The 25,681-nt window shown below is 34.2% G+C and overlaps 1 protein-coding gene across 1 annotated transcript; it reads left to right on the plus strand.

Moving 5' to 3' along the window:
• Positions 1-19,327: 19,327 nt before the first annotated feature.
• LOC139898946 (serine/threonine-protein kinase PCRK1-like) lies at positions 19,328-23,228 on the plus strand. Its single transcript, XM_071881749.1, has 4 exons — positions 19,328-19,980; positions 20,448-20,708; positions 22,456-22,578; positions 22,665-23,228. Exons 1-4 carry the CDS (start codon positions 19,537-19,539, stop codon positions 23,226-23,228), a joined length of 1,392 nt encoding a protein of 463 aa, XP_071737850.1. The 5' UTR covers positions 19,328-19,536.
• The last annotated feature ends 2,453 nt before the right edge of the window (positions 23,229-25,681 follow it).

Raw genomic sequence — 25,681 nt, forward strand, 5'->3', positions numbered from 1 at the left:
TTGAACATGTCATCATAATTGTTTCAAGTTATTATTTTGCTAACACTAATGCATATTTGGATGCACAATTTTTGTGTTTAATGTGTTTTGCAGAGAAATACAGATACGGACGGTGCATCATCGTCCAGACAACCAGAGCCCGAACCGGAAATGTTTAATGAACAAGAACAACAAGTGCAAGAAGAAGAAGAACAACATGAGGATCAACATATTCCATATCACGATCAAGATCAATTATTCATGAATCAGTTTCGTCAATTCGCTCCACATCAAATGATTCTGAGCTTAGACATTAATGAAGATCAGTTACACCCAAATCTGAGATTTGATCGATGTTGGATAGAGTATCCAGATTATCAAAAGAACATGCACATTCTCTACTTTAAGGTTGTTGAAATGCCAAGGGCAATTGACTGGGTACCTTTGGAAACAGTTGACCTTGCCGAACCGATTCGGGAATTATTGGTGCAAAGGTATGGTAATTCTCAGTTTAACGATTGGATGCGCCTATTTTCCATTCGTAGAACCATATATAGGGAATGGTGTATAGAATTACTTAGTACTATTAAGTTAAACAGCGATGTTAGGAGGATAGATGATAGAAGCTTTATTAGATTTCTGTTAGGTGGACGCATGTACAGAATGTCCATGATAGATTTAGCCAGGGCCTTACAGATTTACACCCCTGCTGAACTTTTGAGCCCCGACTGTAATAGCCTGATTGCCCAAGGAGAAAGGGTAGATAGGGAATTTAATGTTAACGCCGTCTGGAGGCGTATGTCCCATTTTAATGAGTTTCAAGCTGGTGGGGGACATACATACTTAGATATTGATAGAGCTGAACTCCGGGTAATACATCGATTCTTAGCAAACACAATTACACAAAGGGGTAAAAATAAGGAGAAATTGACTTTAAATGATTTATTCTACCTTAAGTGTATTAGAGACCCGAGGAGTTTCGTTAACATTCCCTATTGTGTAGGTTATTATCTATCTAATGTAGTTGGGGGGATGAAATCGGGGAGTATTATAGGTGGTGGTATTTTCATTACTCTCATTGGAGAGTATTTAGGTGTTGACAAAAACCGAGGGGGTCCAATGGTAGAAATAGAAGACGAAGGTGAAACTATAAGTTCACACGTCTATCAGGGTGCAAAGGTTTTATTGATGAGACGTAATCGGGTATATCGATACGAGGGACCTCAGCGACAGGTAGAAAGAGGTTCGGATGACGAAATGGAGGAGGCGAACAACATTATGGAAGTTGTTCGGGAGACTGCTCTTGATTTAGGCGTTCGTATGGAGGAAGAATACATGACGAACGATGATAGGCGTATGCAGTACGAGGCGTGGCAACGCCGGAATGATTACGAGCATTCCCGGCAACGAGAGCATCACCGATGGGATTATCATCAGCGCCAAATCATAAGCCGGCTGCAGCCTAATGAGATTTATTATCCGACCAGACCCGCATTCTATCCTGCACACCAGCCAGAAATGAGACCGCCCTATGACATATATGATTATGACGCAGCATACCAGTTCACCTATCAACAGCCATGGAACCCTGATCCGAACATGAATTGGGATCCCTATCCTAATTATCCTCCTAACCCACCTCCTGATCAGTAGAGATAAGTTGGTAATTTATATTTTTATTATTTTAAACACTTAACATTTTAATTACATTTATGTAATGTTTGATATTTCTATTATTATTATGTACTAATATTTTTCTTATAATTTGAAAGTGGGATGCCAAAGTTCCATTTCAAATTGCATGTATGATTATATTTGTATTGTATGTATTTTATGTTATGCACAAAACAAGATAAAACAACGCGTTTTCAAAGACTGGCATTAAGTTCAGCAAAAGCAAGTAATTTTGACGACAAGATGCAAAATATATGTGAAATAACAACAAGACAGAATGAACAAATGACGTGCACCATTTATCATTCAAACAATCAAAAGACAATATGTTTGAAACTTTGGTAAAATTTAATCATTTTTCTGCGCTAATCACCCTCAATAATTTAAATTATTTCTGATTTCTTGCAAATGAGGGCATTGCAAGATCTTAAGTGTGGGAAGGGGTTAAATTCTTTCGGATTTTAAAATTTTTTTTTATTTAAACACTTGGTTACCATTAAAAATGCTAGTAACGCAGTAGTTGTGTTAGAATCTAGTGCTCTCCGATAACAAGGAACAGCCCTAGTCTTATATACTGACTACCCACTTCTAGTAAATTTTTCAAAATTTTTAACAAAATGGATTCAAAATCATGTTTATACATATTTATGAACGATTAAAACTAGGTCATTGAACCGAAATTATTGTTACCTCGGAAAGGACATAAATTGAGAAACAAACTAAAATGTTAAAATTCATTTAAAATGGAATAGAGGACGATAAAAAGGAAAATAAAAGCCAAGTGTGGGAAAATTTACCAAGTTATTTTAAACATATGTCACATATATCTGTAACAAATAACTGAAAATACTTTTGCTTTGGACTAAACTAAACTGTTTTACCCGATAGAAGAAAAGAAGAGATGGATCTACACGATGAATCAATTCCATCATTAAAAGGAAGTAAAGTCTTCCGAAAAAGACACGCGCTTCTTGATTTAGGTCATGAAGTTGTCGTCCAGACCAGCTGTAGGTTGACGAAAAATCTAGAAAAGTCATCACTAAAATCGGCTGGAAATCCACGGACCTCGGCATCAAACAGGGTCGCCAAGTGGTCAGATTTATCCTAACCATGAGAAGGATTTATCTCGTACAATGGGGAGGCACCGTGCAAATTAGCTTGATAAGACTAATGAATCAGATCCCCAGAAAGGATAATCTCCTTAAAAGATTAAAAATCAGCTTTTAAGACTGATATTACTCAATCCTTGAGATTGACCTTAAAGATTGAGAATTCAAACTCATGGAATTCAATGATATCTAAACTCGAGCTTGAACGAGAAAATATTTTGATAAAAAATTACAAACCAATTTGTTTTCTGAAAATCCATTTTCAATGCGTTCATTACCATTGAACGTAAAATCCTAGGAATTCACCTGGAATTCATTAGGTCACCTGAACCAAATCGGGTGTCAACCGTAAGAACGGTGGTTGCATAGCATGGTCGGAGACAGGACCTTGTGCCAGACCGAAAAATTAAAGGATGATCTTTACTATTGCTCCTACCAAGGATAGTTCTAGCATCCGACACGTTAAAAAGACCATAATCATCTGCATGTCACTGGACATTGCCTTAACAGTTTCTTGTTCATCGCTTTCCTTTACAACCGGACGGTAGTTTACTGAAAGGTAATATACGAAACAAGTAAACTGGATGTGTGCTTTCCGATACCGGGATAGCAGTGGATTACACGAACCTAAAAAGTTTTAGCTAAAATATTGATCCACAAACATATTTTGCAACACCGATGATGGATCAAATCAGAAAACTTGTCTAGGGTAAAATCTAGCTTGAATTTTCAAAAGATCAAATGTTTTCATAAAGATCCAATTTCCTAAAGGATCTAAATTTTTATAGTCATGTGGGACTGTAAACCGCCTTTCAAATGTGCACTTTGCTTTGGAAACTGAAAGTAAATCGGCTATTTGATTGCCAGTGTCGTTGACCTAAACCCGAGGCAACCATAAAAAGACACACCCACCTTTAACCACATCGTTACTACCATTGTTTATACCGCTGTATTGAAGTCACTGATGTACAAAGTGTGAAGAATAAAGAAGTGATTCAAGTGTTTCAAGACTATATTGCTTGAGGACAAGCAACGCTTAAGTGTGGGAATATTGATAATGCCAAAAATGAACACATATTTTATAGCATTATTCCCCAAGAAAGACAAGATTTTAGTTGGTATTGTTCGATTTACAAGCAATATTCGTTTAAATATTAAAAAGTGAAGACAAAAGGCAGATTCGACAAATTGAAGACAAAAAGGTCCAAAGAGCTAAAAAGTACAAGATACAACTAAAAAGGTTCAAAATATTGATGAGGAACGTCTCAAAATGACAAGAGTACAAGTTACAAGACGCAAAGTACGCGATTTAAAATAATACGCGAAGACGTCCGAAAATCCGGAACCGGGACCTGAGCCTAGAAGAAACGCCCGACGTAACGGACCAAAAATATCTACTCAACTATGCATATAAATATAATATAATATATAAATAATTATTAAAATTATTTATATATTTATATTATTTATTTATTATGTCGGCAAGCTAGAAAACAAATGATCCTGAGCTGGAAATCACGGCCATGCGAGTCGCATGGCCTAATGCCCAAACTCATGCGACTCGCATGAGTACCTTTTCCAGGCCACCTTCTATTTAAAGCGACTTCGTGATCCGTTTTTACTTACACCATAAAATCTATTTCTCTCTTCTCTCATATATACGATATATATATATATATATATATATATATATATATATATATATATATATATATATATAATTTATATTTTAATTTTAATTATAATTATAATTCTAATAATAAGGGTATGTTAGCGAATGTTGTAAGGGTGTAAGTCGAAATTCTGTCCGTGTAACGCTACGCTATTTTTTAATCATTGTAAGTTATGTTCAACCTTTTTATATTAATGTCTCGTAGCTAAGTTATTATTATGCTTATTTAAAACGAAGTAATCATGATGTTGGACTAATTACTTAAATTGGGTAATTGGGCTTTGTACCATAATTGGGGTTTGGATAAAAGAACGACACTTGTGGAAATTAGACTATGGGCTATTAATGGGCTTTATATTTGTTTAACTAAATGATAGTTTGTTAATGTTAATATAAAGATTTACAATTGGGCGTCCTTATAAATTACCATATACACTCGATCGGACACGATGGGCGGGGTATTTATATGTACGAATAATCGTTCATTTAACCGGACACGGGAATGGATTAATAGCCACTAGAATAATTAAAACAGGGGTGAAATTACATTCAAGGGTAATTGGTGTAATTGTAAACAAAGTAGTAAAACCTTGGTTTACACGCAGTCGATAACCTGGTGTATTCATTAAACAAAGTATTAAAACCTTGTTACAATTCGAATCCCCAATTAGTTGGAATATTTAACTTCGGGTATAATAATAATTTGACGAGGACACTCGCACTTTATATTTATGACTGATGGACTGTTATGGACAAAAACCAGACGGACATATTAAATAATCCAGGACAAAGGACAATTAACCCATGGGCATAAAACTAAAATCAACACGTCAAACATCATGATTACGGAAGTTTAAATAAGAATAATTCTTTTATTTCATATTTAATTTCCTTTATTTTATATTTAATTGCACTTCTAATTATCGCATTTTTATTGTTAATTTATTTTATCGCACTTTTAATTATCGTACTTTTTAATTATCGCAATTTTATTTTATCGCACTTTTATTATTCGCAATTTCATTATCGTTATTTACTTTACGCTTTAATTTAAGTCTTGTATTTATTTTATATTTTACATTAGGTTTTAACTGCGACTAAAGTCTTAAAATCGACAAACCGGTCATTAAACGGTAAAAACCCCCCTTTATAATAATAATATTACATATATATATATTTGTATTTTTATAAAAGTAAACTAATATAGCGTTGAGCTTTGTTTAAAGATTTCCCTGTGGAACGAACCGGACTTACTAAAAACTACACTACTGTACGATTAGGTACACTGCCTATAAGTGTTGTAGCAAGGTTTAAGTATATCCACTCGATAAATAAATAAATAACTTGTGTAAAATTTTAGCATATTTAATAGTATTTTCGCACTAAAAATAATACTATTTCGTATACACCCGCTTCGACATCAGTACTACATAATATTTACATATAAATTTTAACCAACAATGATAAGCAATGGTTTTTAAATCAGACCCGGTCAAAGTCCAGACTTACTAATGTATCCTAACGACTTATCAGTTAGACACACTAATGCAAACCTGGTTCGCTAAGACCACCGCTCTGATACCACATGTCAAAACCCGTCCTTAACCATAAGAACGAGTTAGATAACGTATGATTTCATTGCGAGGTATTGACCTCTATATGCGACATTTTTAAAAGAACAACTGCATTTATTTTACATTACAAACCATAACTCTTATTTTAATACAAGCTTTAGACAATAAAAAGATGATTATCGTTTAGCGATAATCTTAGACTTACAAACTTTACATGTGATGATAACAATACGATTTCTAGCATATTTTACATTACAATTCCTCGGATATGCAGTTTTATTTTTGACACAAATATGCATACTCAAGATCTTGCTTAAATTCAACATGTTGCAGCGGAAGCTTTTAGTTATCACCTGAGAATAGACATGTTTAAAACGTCAACATAAAGTTGGTGAGATATAGGTTTAATGCCGGCAGCGGTATAAATATAGACCACAAGATTTCATATGTAAACATTTTAATAAAAATATTCTAAGTGGTTGAGCACTTGGTAACCATACTTAACATTTAATCACGTCGCATATTCCCTTTATTATGAAATCTTACTACACCGTACCAAGTGTAGTCATGAAACGAAGTACTGTGCAACCGTTGAATACTGGTCGTCCAGTCCGGTTGGGGTTGTCAGGCCCGATAGATCTATCAACAGGATTCACGTTTACAATACCGCTGTAAATAACAGTTACCAAGCTACAGGGAAGTATGCCAGTGGTACAACTCAACGTAGAATATATTTTTCAATTACTTGTGTCCATAACGTAAAACATAAAATACATGTATTCTCATCCCGAAATACTTAGAGTTTAAAAGTGGGACTATATACTCACTTTTGCCTTGAAGATATATATATTTTGACTTGGTCTCCGGTTGATATCACGAACCTATCCATATATAGTTTATCAATATATTTCCATTTTAAACAATCGTCACATATATATACTTATTATACTTTTAATAGTTTTAATAATTTCTTAGTCCGTAGTTAGCAGTCCGATGTTAGTAATTCAATTTTAAATGGTTCATTTTTAGGTGTTTAATAAACCCCCAACGAAATAAATAAAACCCCCATCGTATATGTATTGGTCGAGATTAATCTTGACCCACGGTACCGGTGTTGTCAAATGACGTGTTGCGTACATAAAGTACCGGTGTTGTCAAATGACGTGTTGCGTACAATCATGGGATCTTATGATTAATCTTCTCGTATTGTTTACGGGTGATCCTGAACCATATAAAATTAAATTATGAGTACATATATATAAAATATCATGTTATTTTAAAAAGATGTGATTTATTTAATTTTCTCCAATTATTTTCGTAGCTAAACTAGTCTTGGATATCCGATTTTGTTTTGGTCGTAGTTTCTTCGTTACAACTCCGTTTTCGTTGGTTCAACTTGCCACTTCCTTGGATCGAGTCCCTCTTTAAGACTATGAACTGTAAATACCTTAGTTTGTATTCGAAATCACAGGTCATAGGTCAAACTTTAGTGAAACTTATGAAGTTAATCATTTTCCATCATGTAAACAACCTTAAATGATTATTTTTCTAAAAATACTTATACTTTGAGTTAAATCATGAAATTTTTATGTGTTATCATATTCATAGTAAAAATCATTTTTCCAGAAAATAAACCTCCAATTCAAAGTTTAAGATGGTTTTTAATTATCCAACCCAAAACAGCCCCCGGTTGCACTCCGACGTCGTAAAAACAGTTTTTAAAGACGTTCTTTGAAAAACCAAGTTATACCTTGTTAAATTAGCATATATTTAAGTTATATTACAGGTCTTGAAGTATTTTAAAAGTTAAGTTAGAAGGATCTATTTAGTTTGCAAACAAGTTTGAAAACATTCAAACTATGTTCTTGTTGTTAAAATTTTATACCACAAAATAAGATAGCTATATATATATGAATCGAATAAGGTTATGAACAAAGTTACTACCTCAAGTTACTTGGACAAGATTGCTGTAAAAGAGGAGTAAGAACCTAGAACCAAAAGGGTGATGGAATTGGATGAAAGATTGGAAGTAAACTTGTGTTCTTGGAAGGATTCTTGAAGTGTTTTTGTAAGAGTTTTCTTATGGTGATTAAGTGATGTTTTTATGGCTAGATCTTCATGGATATTAGCTGAATGGTTATGGAGGTTAAGGCTCTTAAAAGTGTGTGTGTTTTAGCTAAGAAAATGGAAGAGAAAATGAATCAAAATGGAGATCCTCCCATGTCTTTAAAAAACGTGATCCATGGGGTACAAGGACAAGATTTTAGTTTGTAATTTTATGTATTTAGTCAACAAACTTCCAAATACCAATTACCTTATACATAAGGCATTGAACAAGGGCTGGTTGGTGGTGATTTGATGTGTATATACCAATAGTAAATACGTATAGAAGCTAGGTATGATACGAGTACATGTACTCTAGATATACGTATAGAAATTTTGTGAAAAATGGAATGAGAATTCAAATATAGCTATCTTTGGTGAATACACTTATATTGTTTTATGTATTTAAGTCCTTAAAAAGTGATTAAATACATTACTTATACGATATATGTATAAACATTATAGGTCATAAGTATTTATGTCAAATAACGTTACGTATGGTTATCGTTTTGAAAACTTAAGTTAGTAGTTTCAAAATATACTTGTAACTTATTGTTATTAATACAAAATGAGGTATTAAAACATTCTTAGATCATGTTAAATATGTATATATACATATATATACACAAACGTATAATTATCATATATTGTATAGTTCGTGATATCATCGGTCAAACTAGACGGTCAAACGTTGTGTAAAACTCTTTTCGAAGACATAAGTCTCAACAATTTGGATTGCTTCTCATGTTGGTAAGGTTTAATTTATGTAAATATTAATCTTATAAGTATAGAATGATCGAAAAAGTGCGGGTCATTACAATAATATACAATACAAGTTGATTAAGTTATGGTTGGAATAGATTTGTTAGCAATCTTTTCGTAGCTAAAATGAGAAAAATTATCCAATCTTGTTTTACCCATAACTTCTTCATTTTAAATCCGTTTTGAGTGAATCAAATTGCTATGGTTTCATATTGAACTCTATTTTATAAATCTAAACAGAAAATGTATAGGTTTATAGTCGTAAAAATAAGTTACAAGTCGTTTTTGTAAAGGTAGTCATTTCAGTCGAAAGAACGACGTCTAGATGACCATTTTAGAAAACATACTTCCACTTTGAGTTTAACCATAATTTTTGGATATAGTTTCATGTTCATAATAAAAATCATTTTCTCAGAATAACAACTTTTAAATCAAAGTTTATCATAGTTTTTAATTAACTAACCCAAAACAGCCCGCGGTGTTACTACGACGGCGTAAATCCGGTTTTACGGTGTTTTTCGTGTTTCCAGGTTTTAAATCATTAAGTTAGCATATCATATAGATATAGAACATGTGTTTAGTTGATTTTAAAAGTCAAGTTAGAAGGATTAACTTTTGTTTGCGAACAAGTTTAGAATTAACTAAACTATGTTCTAGTGATTACAAGTTTAAACCTTCGAATAAGATAGCTTTATATGTATGAATCGAATGATGTTATGAACATCATTACTACCTTATGTTCCTTGGATAAACCTACTGGAAAATAGAAAAATAGATCTAGCTTCAACGGATCCTTGGATGGCTCAAAGTTCTTGAAGCAGAATCATGACACGAAAACAAGTTCAAGTAAGATCATCACTTGAAATAAGATTGTTATAGTAATAGAAATTGAACCAAAGTTTGAATATGATTATTACCTTGTATTAGAATGATAACCTACTGTAAGAAACAAAGATTTCTCGAGGTTGGATGATCACCTTACAAGATTGGAAGTGAGCTAACAAACTTGAAAGTATTCTTGATTTTATGTAACTAGAACTTGTAGAATATATGAAGAACACTTAGAACTTGAAGATAGAACTTGAGAGAGATCAATTAGATGAAGAAAATTGAAGAATGAAAGTGTTTGTAGGTGTTTTTGGTCGTTGGTGTATGGATTAGATATAAAGGATATGAAATTTTGTTTTCATGTAAATAAGTCATGAATGATTACTCATATTTTTGTAATTTTATGAGATATTTCATGCTAGTTGCCAAATGATGGTTCCCATATGTGTTAGGTGACTCACATGGGCTGCTAAGAGCTGATCATTGGAGTGTATATACCAATAGTACATACATCTAAAAGCTGTGTATTGTACGAGTACGAATACGGGTGCATACGAGTAGAATTGTTGATGAAACTGAACGAGGATGTAATTGTAAGCATTTTTGTTAAGTAGAAGTATTTTGATAAGTGTATTGAAGTCTTTCAAAAGTGTATAAATACATATTAAAACACTACGTGTATATACATTTTAACTGAGTCGTTAAGTCATCGTTAGTCGTTACATGTAAGTGTTGTTTTGAAACCTTTAGGTTAACGATCTTGTTAAATGTTGTTAACCCAATGTTTATAATATCAAATGAGATTTTAAATTATTATATTATCATGATATTATCATGTATGAATATCTCTTAATATGATATATATATACATTAAATGTCTTTACAACGATAATCGTTACATATATGTCTCGTTTAAAAATCATTAAGTTAGTAGTCTTATTTTTACATATGTAGTTCATTGTTAATATACTTAATAATATGTTTACTTATCATAGTATCATGTTAACTATATATATATCCATATATATGTCATCATATAGTTTTTACAAGTTTTAACGTTCGTGAATCACCGGTCAACTTGGGTGGTCAATTGTCTATATGAAACATATTTCAATTAATCAAGTCTTAACAAGTTTGATTGCTTAACATGTTGGAAACATTTAATCATGTAAATATCAATCTCAATTAATATATATAAACATGGAAAAGTTCGGGTCACTACATATTGGCCCATTTAAAGTGTTAGCTCGTGTTGGCGAAGTTGCATATCGTTTGGAATTACCCGAAGAACTTGCGGGGATCCATAATACATTTTTCCTGTTTTTCATCTCCGTAAGTGTCTTGCGGATGATTCTTCGTAGGTGTCATTAGACGAAATTGAGCTAAACAACAGGTTAGAGTATATTGAGGAGCCGATTGCTATACTCGACGAAAAAGTGAAAAGATTGAGAAATAAAGAGGTGAGAACTTTTAAAGTTCAATGGCGTCGTAGTATAGGTTTCGAGTTTACTTGGGAGTCGAAGAGTTTGTTCTTGTATATCTTCCTGCTTGTTATGCGGCATGGATTGCGAGGTCGCAATCCGGTTCAAGTGGGGGAGAGTTGTAAGATCCTGTTTTTGCAATGGTTTTGGACGCCGTCCAAAAGAGTTGGACGCCATCCCATTGTGAAGGGCTGGACGCCATCCAGTATTCTGGACGCCGTCCAGTTGAACTGACGAGCCAACTTTTGTGTTTTTGATATTTAAAAGGGGTAACTTGGTAATTTCACATTGTGAACGACTTTAAGGCCCTAGATCAGTTTGTGGAGCCTCATTTACTCCAATTACAACCATCAAACCCTTCCACTTAAATTCTAGAGAGAGAGAGAGTGATTCAAGTGTGAGAAAGCTCAAATCAAAGTAGAAGAAGCTTGTTTCGGGTTAGAGCTCGAGCATTAAAGTTGTTCATCTCCTCACTAGCTACATTTTGCTTATAGTGGTAAGTCTTAACCTTGATTTCCTTACTATTAATTGTTTAAGGGTTGGGGTTTGGGTTAGTGATGTGTATAAAACCCATTTGTTAGTGATTTGGGGATTTTTGGGTAAGTTTGGGTCATGAAGACTCAAAGGATGACTAACATAGGGTTTTGAAATGCTAAATGTGTTTATGAGTCTTAAATTGGTTAGTTCACTACTAGCACACCTAAATGTTATGTAAGTGGGTGTTATTTGGGTATGTGGTAACCCGAATGGGTGTGGAAACCTCGAATGGGTAAAACGGGTCTTTGATTACCTAAGTTGTCTTGTTAGGGTGAAAATGCGATAACATTGTGATTATATGTGTATTAAGACCATAAATGGCTAGATTTAGGGGTTTTGGTGAAATTGACCCAATATTAGGGTTAAGTGTGCAAATGGGTCGGAATTGCACCATGGGTCAAAATGACACTAGAATGGTGAGTGAGTTGGTTGACCAACTTGATCTTGTGATTGATTATGTGCATGATGTAATAGGTACGTTACATTGAAGTTTGCAAGCTCGGTTATCCATCACAAAAGACTTTGAGGTGAGTGGAATAATTATATGCGTAGGTATATAATGTATTTATTTGTTGTAGCGTGAGATGTGAAGTGTCAATGTGCTAAGACACCACATTTCATGTGACGAGTGAAGTGTCGATGTGCTAACACCACTCAAAGTAATATGACGGGTGAAGTGTCGATGTGTTAAGACGCCACCCGGGGTGAAGTGTCGATGTGTTAAGACGCCACCCGGAGTGAAGTATCGATGTGCTAAGATGCCACTCCAAGTAAGATGAAGGGTGAAGTGCCGATGTGTTAAGGAGCCACTCGAGGTGAAGTATCGACGTGTTAAGATAGCACCTCAAGTAAAATGAAGAGTGAAGTGTCGAAGTGTTAAGACACCACTCGGGATGAAGTGTCGACGTGTTAAGACGCCACCCAGGGTGAAGTATCGACGTGTTAAGATGCCACCCGTGGGGTTAGTGTACGACGTGTTAAGTGCACTAATGGTTGTTATGAACTCTGACGGTCCTTTAAATACCGTTCCCTCGTTCGATTGGTTAACCATGGTTATTGTGTTGTAGTGTAGCATACTATATTATTCGGGTTATATATATATATATATATATATATATATATATATATATATATATATATATATATATATATATATATATATATATATATATATATATATATTTATATATGCCTTTGTTGTTGCTAGCGTGCGGTATTGGAGGTTACTAGCTTTATACTTGAGATTATAAGCTAATTGTGTTACTAGCATGTATGCTGTATGTGAGTAAGTGATTGCAAGTAGGTATATTATATATGTATGTGTATAATTATTGCATTCACTAAGCGTTTTGCTTACCCTCTAATTGTTTATCTTTTTATAGGCTCCGACGTTGACAAGGGTAAGGGCATTCGATTGGATTAGAGATCCCGCTTGTTGTTTAGGGGACGCTTTTGGGATTTGATAGCTTTTGGAGTTTGACCGAGACTTGGGTAGTTTAACCCCCAAACACCATGCTCATAGTGTCGTTTGGAAATTAAACTAATGTGGTCGAAAATCATATTTTGTACGAAACTCGTAAAACGGTCGATGTGGGCCCCGTTTTGTAAAACTCGTTTCGATGTTTGAAATCTATTAGTTTTACTTATATTGATATGTTGCAATAATTGGTTTCGTTGGAAAGTGTCGGGTAGCGGGTTTTTCGTTCAGGTGTAAAGAAAACTGATCAGTCCCCGTTAGTGCAATTGGACGCCGTCCAAAAAGGCTGGACACCGTCCAGGCCTTCAGTACTGGACGCCGTCCAGGAATCTGGATGCCGTCCAGATGTACAGGTTCAGGAAAAAAAAAATTGGGTCGTGTTTTTGGTATAACGAGGGTTGGGTCGTTACATCGCACATAAGTCGCCGGGTCGTACGACAGAAGAACACCCAACATAAAGATGCACACTCCTCCATGTGAAATATTCATCTTCGCTGGAGCTTTTTTGTAGTAGTCGTGACCAACAGCCATCAGCTGTCGGCTCGTTGGTAAGGTGAGAGCTTTAAACTCGATTTCTGGTGGCGCACCCCCACAAAAGCACCGCCCGACGAAGGGGGGACGGGTAAAGCTACAGGCCCAAAAACTTCGACCCTTCTTTCTAAATAGGGGTGCCCAGGGCACCTCATCTTGTCATTTCGTCCTTGCTCATTCCCGTTAGGCTGAAGTCTTTGGCCTTTCCTTCTTCGCGCCCGCTTACGCTTCGCTGACCTATCGTGTGGTAAAGAGAAGAAAGTACGAAAGAATAGTAAATGGACCACACCGCAGAAAGATTCTAAATATGAGAAACCCCCCTTTTTTGATAAGAAGGAAATGAAGAACAGGAACGAAATGAAATAAGGCCTTTCTAGCTCTAGTTTTGGATGAGCTTCTCCCAATTATGTCTGGTAATAGAATAGGTCGGCTTGCTCTGACCAAGACTCCGCTTTTTGCTCCGTCCGTGGAGCGTATGAATTTCCTGGAATGTAGATAGACCAAAAGAGGGAATGAAGGGATAGGAATAGGAATTATAGTACAATTATAAGAAGGGGCACATGTGGGAACATCTCTACTGACGAACCAATTCAATAGTACGGGTGCTGTCGTGCCACGAGGCATGACCATGGAAGTAATGAAAAAGAAAAAGTTATGTAGTTGCACCATCTGTTCTATCCGTTCGAGTTTTGCTTCTATAGAGAAGATGAGATGCTCAAAATGAAAGTGTTCACAACGCATACTGAAAGGGTACCGATGAAGCCGAACATTAATGACTAGTTTGAAGCCCACGGAGCGGTTCTGAAAGAACGTAGTGGTGAACGAAGTTGACTTTGACTTATAGCATTTCTCCTTCTCTTAGCTGAAGGCTTATCCATGAATCCGGACTTGAAGAACTTAAGGGCATAAGATTCAATCCAGCCACAGGTTCTCCCTATGGCTACCTTGTTGCGAACGAAAGACCGGAACTCTATTCTTCCAGCAATCTTCTTTTGATGATAAAAAAGAAAGAAGAGAAAGAACTGGGAGTTGGCGCCTACATAACTGCTTGCTTGCTTGCTTACCAAGCCATCCTGACAAGCTCCTCCAGTTCGATTATCATTCTTGACTTGACTTATTATAAAAACAACTCACTATCCAAATGAAAGACGATCGATTATCTACCCAAGAAGATAGAGAGTCCCACGTACAAGAAAAGGCCACAAATAGAGTTGAACCAAGTAACATTGCAAAGGCATAATGGTAGTAGGGTCGGGATATCCCCACCCTCCGAACCGGACGTGAGGGTCTCCCCTCATCCGGCTCTCCGCAGGTGAATCTCCACTCACTGCTTCCCCTAATATCCCCCCTTTACCACACCATGGGGGTTTGCAGGAGATCCCAGAGGCTCGCTCAGAAAGGCTGCTATACCATACCTTTTGACTTAACTCTACTCTAATAGTCACTAGACTCACTATAGTTGTCCGTCCGGCTGCTCTTGCTAAAATCATTACTCTTCATTCTCCTGTGCTCTAGCAATTGCGCTCCCTAGACCACTACCATGTACTTAGGTAGGGACAATCAATCCAGGAATCTAGGAATGAATGGGGATCCCTATCAATATCAAAATGAAGAAAATAGAATGAAATATATTACCTTTCTCTCACTCAATAGATGTATCTGGTCTGATACGGTACAGTATAATACGAGACAATGGAATGCAATGGGATAGATGGTAGAGGGCTGCCTGCGCCCAAAAGCGATGATTCACTTGTCCCCTTGGTTTTCGGGTTTACTCCGTAAACCCTCAACCCTAAACCCTAAACCTTAAACTCTAAACCGTTCGTATTAAAAACTCGTTTTAAAACCTTAATTTCTAAACCCTAAACCCTAATTTCTAGACCCTAATTTCTAAACCCTAATTACTAAACCCTAAACACTGTTTTTTTAATCAAAAGTCATTTTTTCTTTATTTTTTGTTAAGATGCATCTGATGCATGAAAAGCAGTTAACATGCATCAAACAGCGGATAACATGCATCAGATGCATCTTAACGATCCAGTTAAAAAAATATTTTTTTTTCTAAATCTACACAATGAAAATAGATATCAGCAATTTTTTTTTAATCGGAGCTGTAAAACTAAAGATATAAAAATCACAAAATCACTTATCCCCTTATCCCACCAAGAACCACTCAGCGTTTGATCTTTGCCATATATATACATACATACATACATACATACATATATATATATATGTATGTATATATATATATATATATATATATATATATATAAATCTTAAAACAAAGTGTACAATTTTCTACAAAACACTCAATGAACACATGTACAAATTTTGAAGCATATTGTATAACGTTTATATAATATAATAATTGTATTTTAATTCTTAGAAAAATTTTAAGAGACATTTGTTATTACTAATAATTGTTGTTAAATATATAAATACTCAATTTTATAGCAAAATTTATTATTTTTATTTATTTTTATTATTATAATTATAACTTTAATTGTAATTGTAATTGTAATTGTAATTATAATTATTATTATATTATTAAAAAAAAATTAATGACAACCCTAAGGATTGTCCTTAAGAAATTAAGACATACTTAATTAATTTGTACATTAAAATTAACCACCCACCCCCATAAAAACAACTACCACCAACTATTAGATTGTACCACTTTTTATGCATAAATTTAATTTTAATTACACTCAATGTTATCCCTGACCTAAAGTATCCACCCATAGTAGCGTGGAGGGGGATTTTACCAGCAATGCCCTTTGATTGTTCCGGGTTTATTCCAGGACGGTAGTTTGGGGCAAGTTTTGCAACTACGGAAGATGAACGTGTGGGTGGTTAAGTCCCCTTTGGGTGATCCTAAAGTGATGTAAAAAAAAATCTTAATGGCAAATCTAAGGGTTGTCGTTAATTACGTTACATATGTTATATATGGATTACGTTAATATTCAGATATGGATTCTCTTTACGGAATTAATTATGTTACATATGTATGCGAAAATACATGTCTCTATATGTTTGTAAAAATAACGACAAGTTTATTAGTCAAAATTCGTGGTTTCACGGGTCATTAAACTAAATGACTTTAGCATTTTTATTCACTTAATACTAAAAACATAATTAAATTATTTCCTTTAAATAAATCTGTGATTCCACATGTCAGTTCTCTATTTTAAATTTCCACGTGGTCATGTTTGATTCTATACTGTATCACAATATTTGAATTGATAATTGATAATAGTAATTAAATGGAAAAAGTATATGAAAATGCATTGAACTTTCACTAAATTCTTATTGTATGCATCCAACTTTCAGATCTCCTATTGTATGCATTCAACTTTTAAATTTCTCCTATTGTACGCAATCCATGACTTATTCATCAAGTAACAGGTTACCAAAGTTAACTTTTTGACGCAGTTAGTCTCTCAACATAACGAAATCAAAATAAACATCAATTTATCTAACGAAATTATAACGAAGCTATATCCTCTTCCTCTTCATCACTCTTCTTCAACTTCATTTCTCTTTTTTACAATTCCCACCAAAAATTTATTCATGTTAACAAAATCAAATCAAACTATATTTAAACTAAATCAAAATCGAAAATCAAATAAAACCCATTTATTCCACTTTCCCATTTATACAACTTCTACCGCCAGCACCATCACCGATCTCCGCCGTCGTCGTATCTCCGCCTTCTTCGCTGCTCCCGTTTATCTTCCACTTTCCCATTTAACTTAATTTATGTGTAGTATTGTGGTGAAACGAAGAATGTTTAGTCTTTATTCTCCGTTCTATACTTCTTTTATACTGTAGAATATTAATAACTAATGTTGTATCGGGCCGCGCGTTGCGGCGGCCTAATTTTGTTTAGTTTTGGTTATGGTTCTAATATATTAACGTTGCATAAACTGTATGTACATTACATAGACAAAATACATAGCATTTACTAATTACATATCATTCTACTTTACTTATCCGAATGTCTATTACATAAAATAGCTACTTTCGCTAACACAACAATTATAAGCTATTAATTTGATATTACCTGCCACAGTCAATGCATTCAAAGTAGTCTTGTGGGCATCCTATAGCAGCCACACGATTGATCTTTGTCTATCTTTCAAATAGGAAATTTGTTGCCTAGTTGTTTAACATCCCCACAATGTTACCAAACATGGCCCTTAGAGAGCCTAAAGCTTGGATTATTATGTCATCCATCTGTAGGAATGCGGTATATTAGCATCATTATATTTTATTTTTTTTAATTACATTTAATACATTAAATTTTAGTGAATAATGGGAAAGAGGAGTGAGGGTTTTTTAATTAGAGGAAAAAGGACGGGGTAAATGTCGTTTATGAGCATCATTATATTTTATTTTTTTTAATTACATTTAATACATTAAATTTTAGTGAATAATGGGAAAGAGGAGTGAGGGTTTTTTAATTAGAGGAAAAAGGACGGGGTAAATGTCGTTTATCAGTAATGAGACGACACAATTTTGGTTGGGGTTTAGTATATAAGAGTAATAATGCTTTATATACGTCAACACAAGTATCATACTACAATGATAATCTAAATCTAAGTTCAATGACTATTAGCAACAATGTAAGCATATTAAGTCAAGTATAACAACTGCATTATGCTTCCACTTACCCCCAATAAATAATTACATATGAAATATGAAAACAAGATTCATTGAATCAATAAATATTGCTTCTTGGGACAAATCGATAACCAAAATTCCTTTCAAATGTGAATTGTCAAACTGGTGAGGTAACTCTTAATGTTCTTATTTATATTACCTCTATGTTGAGACTCTTGAGCCACCTTTATCCATGATATTTTCTATGCTGCTACTTTATTCGCCGTTTGCTGCAACTGTACGCATTTCCGATCACTTGAATTAAAACACTTGAACTTTAAAATCAATTAAAAATGAAATAAAGAGGCAACTTTTCAAATTCATACTTTACAGCTCAGAAACAATCGAATATGCTTGCACTTTATATCCTTCATACATGGGACATCACAGCCTTCAGTTCCTATTGGTGGTGAACATTTACTGTGAATATAGTTTTTGTATGGCGGAGTTAAAACAATTGGTGTTTGATTTTTTAACGGATGTTCAAAAAATAAGATGAATGGAAGATGATGAGGGACCAATGTAATTACAATTTACAAACATGAAGGACTAATAATGTAAATATCTAATAGAAAGTTACCTATTATAGCAGGTTAAATACATACAATATGAAAATTTAGAAAGTTAAATGCATATAATAGGAGATTTGAAAGTTGGATGCATACAATAGAAATTTGGTGAAAGTTCGATGCATTTTTATATACTTTTCCCTAATTAAATTGAAGTGATTATATTCACATTTTTTTAGTATTTTTTTTTTCAATATTGTGTATGCCTTTTATCACAACTTATGAATTCACGTATCACTAAATTAAGTTTTTATCACAACTTATGAATTCACTTATCACTAAATTAAGTTTATAGAGTATATTTTTTTTCAATTTTGCAGTTAAAAAGTGATTCCCAATAAATTCTCAGTTGATTCCCAATAGATTCCCGATCTCACCGAACAAATCATCGTCCGACTTAGAAAATAGTCAAACAAACACTACCATAAACAAGTAGCAAATCAAAACAAAACAAAACCTGTTTTCTCGTTCTTTTCAACTGACACATCACATGTCCATCTCATCTCTCTCTCTCTACAACCAATCCTCCGATACTAACGATGTCGTTTCACTAACAAAATCTACTCTATCATGAAATGAAGTGTTTTCACTTCACTACCGGCGATAAAAAACCTGAAACCGAAAACGCCGTCGTTTCAAGATCATCCGCTAGGGTTTCATGGGCTCGTTCCCTCAGTATTGCATCCAGCACTCTCGATACAACTCGCCGTTCCGAGTACGATTCCGATTACACATCCACCGAGTTCACTGACTCGTTAGGGTTTCTAGAATTATTAACTCAGCGACGTGCTAATGAACTAAGGGTTTTTAGTTTTGCTGAATTGAAATCTGCTACTAAAGGATTCAATCGTTCGCTTATGATAGGTGAAGGAGGTTTCGGTTGTGTTTATAAAGGTGTTGTTAGTGTCGCCGGAGATAGCACCGCCGCCGGTGATGACAACGGAGATGATGACGGAGATGATGGCGGTGATCGGTGTTTGGATGTTGCCATTAAGCAGCTCAATCGCAATGGATTTCAGGCACGTGTTTTATTTGATCTCTTATACTATTATTTTACTTTAATGACTTTAATTGATGATTTACCAGGTTTATAAGTAATTGACATATTTATGGTAATACTAAAAATGTGCAAGCTTAGTTTAGTGAATGTAAACGATTTGAGCTTAAAATAGCTTTTAATGCGTGTGTTAGTGTGTATATAGAATATATAGATTGAATATATACACAAAATAAAATGTATATCAGAGCTAAGTTCTATTTAAAGTATTAGTTATTCGAATTTTGGATACTTTATATAAGTATTATTATTAATCTTGAAGAGCTTCCATCGGGCTCGATTCTTTTGCAGCCCTAGTTATGTGTTAGTTGTGATTGATGGCTTAGAAGACAATTTAAACGTTAAAATGATATGTTATGTGCGAATGTGGTTGTGTTGTTGTATTAGTTCATCTTATGTATTTTATTTTATATATGTTTTAGTTTTCAGGGGCATAAGGAGTGGATTAATGAGGTGAATTTTTTGGGAGTAGTGAATCATCCGAATTTGGTAAAGTTGGTTGGATATTGCGCTGAAGATGATGAAAGAGGGATTCAAAGACTTTTAGTGTACGAGCTTATGAGTAATAAAAGCTTGGAAGATCATTTATTGACTCGAGGGAAAGCTCCTCTTTCGTGGATGACACGTTTACGGATTGCTGAAGGTGCGGCTCGTGGTCTGGCTTACTTACATGAAGAGATGGACTTTCAGGTACGGTATTGATTATACAGTTGGTTATATTTATGTATTTTATGAGCATCCTAAGCTGTTATTCTGATGTGTTTTGAGCATTGAATTATTAGTTTAGGATGAAAATTGTTGACTATGCTTAAATAATAGGAGTATCTTCTAAGATGAAGAATAAATTTTGAGTAGAATGAATATAGAAAACTAATCCATCCAATAATTTAGGCATAATTATTCAAATTTGACATTGTGGGATTATTATATTTACAATAATTGCATTCAAAATATGGATTTATACAATGAACATATGTTATTTACGACATTTTGATGCACTTAAGAACCTTTTTAAATTGTTGACTAGCCGTAAATTTGTAACTTGAATTGATAAAAGTTGCTGTTTATTAGTTTCTACATTTTGAAGACTGGAAAAAGGGGGTTTGGCTTTGACTTTGAAATAATGTATGTGATTTGTTAGAATTTGGAGAAATCTGTTTTTTTTTTTTAACAGCCATTTCGGAATCACCTAGAGGGGTATTAACCACCTTCCCTATCATATTCTACACACGCGCTTTAAGGATATTCCCAGTGACCCCTACACGGATATCAATCCATACGGGCATGTATCATGTAGAAAATCATGGTAATCACCCCGACGAGGCTCGAAATCGAAGAACCTTGGGGTACCACTCAGGCACCAGTGCTGGTGGTTGGAGGAATCTGTATATATATCCATATATGTACTTACAAGAGCCTTTCACATGATATACAAAACTGAATAGAGATCCATATATGATACAAATGACCATCATTTTGTTATGATCTTTCTCACTAAAATTTAACTAATTGCCGTTCCACCTCTCCTTATCTGACTATTAGAAGATACTTGTTGAGTGGTTGTTATACGTTACAATCTTCTTATATATAAAAGGAAAATCATAATTATGTCATCTTTTGTCAAAATATTGAATATTGACCGTTAGATGAGTTCCTAACTATGATTTTCAATCATTGATTTGGATGATGACGTCATAATTTTCTCTCTTTTTAAACCAACCATTGACCATTGATTGATTTGAAAACAATTGATGTGATTTCAACCGCTGAATTGTAACAAAGTCAATTATCTTCTTTATATATATATAAGAAAAACAATTTCAATTATCTTTGTTCTCTCCTATATATAAAGAAATTAAAGAAATAAAACTTATTTTTATTATCACTATTATATTTTCATAACTATTAATTATTAATTCCACGAAGTCGCAGGTGTATACTGGTACTACTGATAAGGAACAAATTTTTTCATTTGAGAATGGCAATATCATCCAAGTTGTTGTAGATTGGTGACTTTAGGGTAAGTTTTTTAGCTTTGTCGGCTCACTCGGGCCCAGGATGATTAAGAGTAAGGTTCTAATAGGTCTTATGAAAACGTTCTTGCTAAATTCAAATAGGGCTACCATCTCATGTTATCCGATGGGTTGTTACCTGTTAACTAAAGCCTATGAATCAAGGTATAAATGAAATTCAAGATAATCATGAATTTTTTGTCCCATAGGTCTTTTAGAAAAATGGTATTGATCTCTTAAAAGTTTAGTAACACACATGTGTCACATACAATAACTACAATCCGTACTACATTAGATTCATAGGCTCATAGCTTGATAGATTCATAAAATGTTGGTCATAAGTTTCGTGATACACCGTTCTTATTTGTATATGTATAAAATTGTTAATCTTCTTGCATTCTCATATTTATATCATATTGAGGCAGTTAATCTTTCGAGATTTTAAAACGTCAAACATTCTTCTGGATGAAGACTTTAACCCGAAGCTCTCAGACTTCGGACTAGCAAGACAGGGTCCCGCTGCTGGTCTAAGCCACGTCTCAACAGTCGTAAGCTCGCCTATATAATTCCATAGGCGACACAAAATCTTAATAATTCCATTTTCTTTATTTGACTTCGTTCTTTTTCTTAATAGGTTGTTGGGACAGTAGGTTATGCAGCTCCAGAATACGTACAAACCGGTAGACTAACAGCCAAAAGCGATGTATGGAGCTTCGGTGTTGTTCTCTACGAGCTTATCACGGGCCGGCGAGCAGTAGAACGTAACTTACCTAAAACCGAACAGAAACTCTTGGAATGGGTCAAACCTTACGTCTCAGATTCAAAAAAATTCCACTTAATTATCGACCCGCGTCTTGAAGGAGACTACTCGCTTAAATCAGCTCATAAACTTTCGTCTCTAGCCAATAAATGCTTGACAAAAAACCCGAAATCCCGACCTAAAATGAGCGAGGTCGTTGAGATGCTGGGAAGCATCATTGATGACGTGTCGCCACCTCAAGAAGAACCCGAACTTGAAACTCAGCCTGTTGCGGATGGGCCCGAAGAAGGCCCAGAACAAATGGATTCGGGTAAAGAAGTGGGTTGTGGTGGGGGTAATTATGTGAGACGTGTTTTTGAGTTTAAGGAATTGGTTAGTTTGCGGAATCGATCTTGTGGACGATTGGATTGGAAATATTGGACACACGGGAGTCGCTGAAAACGCTGTTTCTTGCGTTAGTGTACACGATTTATTTATTCCGTCGTTCGTACCGTGTAACTAATGAAAACTATGATAAGTAAGTTCACGTAGTTGCAAATTTTCAATTTTGAGTGGAACAAACTATGAAGATTGTAAATTGATGTTGCTACCAGCCCGTTGTGTGCACGGATTAGTGATTCGATGTTTTCTTATGAACACAAATACACAATGAGCTTAAGAAAACAATTTTGATAGTTGTAAACAAGTAGACAAAAAGGCTTAAGTATTTAGAAATAAACATGTTTAGGCTTTCTCCTAATGAACAATCATGTCAATTTCGGAACCAACAAAAATATATGATTAAGTAAAGTTATACTAGTATAGTTATTAATCGGGAAGTTGTTCAAAATACGCTTTTTTTAAGGCTTCAAATAAAATACATTTTTTAAAAAAAAATTGTCTTTTTACACCATTCGGTAGACGGAATTTATGTCTACCACCTTTATCTGTCGTCTACTACCATTTTTACAAAGTAGTAGACAGTAACAACAAGGTAGTAGACAGTGAGAACAAAGCAGTAGACAGCCAATTACAAGGTAGCTGACCGTCTACTGCCTTGTTGTTATTGTCTACTACCTTGTTGTAGGTGTCGATACCAAGAATACATATCAGTCGACACCTACAACAAGGTAGTAGATAGTAACAACAAGGCAGTAGACGGCCAGCTACCTTGTAATTGGCTGTCTACTGCTTTGTTCTCACTGTCTACTACCTTGTTGTTACTGTCTACTACTTTGTAAAAATGGTAGTAGACGACAGATAAAGGTGGTAGACATAAATCCCGTCTACCGAATGGTGTAAAAAGTCAATTTTTTGTAAAAATGGTGTTCGTTATATATATTTGTAATATCCTTATGGGTTTCGCTCATTGCTATCCCACTAGGTAATTGTGCTGTCAGTTATTGGTCTCGGGTGTTGTTTGGTTCTTTATGCTTGTATGAAGATCCAACCCGACATGTATTCTTGTATATTTTTCGTTAATATATGCTTGCTTTTCAAAAAAAAAAGGCAATTTAAAAAAAAAAAAAAGTGTATTTTCATCAATTTCCATTATTAATTACTATACAATAAGGAATGGGCCTTAAAGTAGGTGTGATTAAGGATGAAAATTTGAAAAGGGAGAAGAAAGTAGTAAACCAAAAGGCAATTTTGATGGCAAGTGCCAGTGAGACAGCATTTAAACAAGGCCCATTATATACAACCTACCTGCACCCACAAAACACTTTTATTTGACATCTTATAACAACTTTATCCACACCCATTATTCATATTCATAACCATAGTCTATTGATTGACATGTTCATATTTTTTTTAATCAGTCTTAGGCTTTAGTTTGTGTAACATGAAATTTTAATAAGCGTAAAAATTATTATAAACAAGAAAAACTTCATCTATCTAACAACTTATCGATTCATCGTATTCTAGTCAAGTGGTTGGTCAACAATAACTTAATACTCCATGTTGTCTATAAGCTAAAGATTTCATGTTCAACCATTAACTAAAGATCTCTACAAGTTCTTTTAAAGTGGCAATAAAAAAATTAATCATCTTCGTGCTCACAAGGTTCATTCACAATAACTTTGATCTGCTCCTAAAGCGAGTAGTCAGTCGAAGGTTTCTCGGAAAGTAGATCTTGTATACAAAAAAAAATTGTACAAAAATAACGAAGGGATATTTGTCGAGCATCATTGAAATGACACTTTCAATATTGAGGTTTAGAGATTAAGAAGAGATCTATATTTTGTGGAGTAATTATTTTAATTAAATATAAAAATGCAAAACGTAGCATCTAAATTTAAACAAATTATATATAACTTATTATGAACAACTAATGATACAAAATTTTAAATTATATATATATATATATATATATATATATATATATATATATATATATATATATAGGCAGGATCAATGGGGAAGTAACCAATCGGGAGGAAGCAAAAAAAAAAAAAAATCGGTTTTTTTGAAAAAAAAAATTTCCGGCATCAAGATTACACGAAAATATGAACATTTAGAAGAGACACTTCGTGATGAATGTTATTATTTAGGCGGGAAAACGATCGACAAAAATAACATTCAAGATAATATTGTTCGTGAAGAATATGAACGTTTTTTTTCATGTTTTGTGAAGTAAAATTTAGCCCGATTTAGAGTTTAGGGTTTAGGGTTTAGGGTTTAGGGTTTGGTGTTTTGGGTTTATTCCATAAACCCAAAACACTAAACCCTAAACCCTAAACCGTTCGTGTTAAAAACTCAATCTAAATCCTAAATCTAAACCCTAAATCTAAACCCTAAACCCTAAATTTCTAAACCCTATAAACCCTAATATCTAAACCCTAATATCTAAACCCCAATAGCTAAAACCTCAAAATACGCTCGAAAAACACGATAATTGTTATATATTACTT

This window comes from Rutidosis leptorrhynchoides, chromosome 3 (genome assembly GCF_046630445.1).
Source record: "Rutidosis leptorrhynchoides isolate AG116_Rl617_1_P2 chromosome 3, CSIRO_AGI_Rlap_v1, whole genome shotgun sequence".
Lineage (NCBI taxonomy): Eukaryota > Viridiplantae > Streptophyta > Magnoliopsida > Asterales > Asteraceae > Rutidosis > Rutidosis leptorrhynchoides.

Excerpts from the sequence above, each read along its gene's own strand:
- LOC139898946 (XM_071881749.1), top strand. The coding sequence starts at position 19,537 with ATGAAGTGTTTTCACTTCACTACCGGCGATAAAAAACCTGAAACCGAA. Across the intron at positions 20,709-22,455 it reads ATGAAGAGATGGACTTTCAG|TTAATCTTTCGAGATTTTAA; the intron begins GTACGGTATTGA and ends ATATTGAGGCAG. Across the intron at positions 22,579-22,664 it reads TAAGCCACGTCTCAACAGTC|GTTGTTGGGACAGTAGGTTA; the intron begins GTAAGCTCGCCT and ends TTTTCTTAATAG.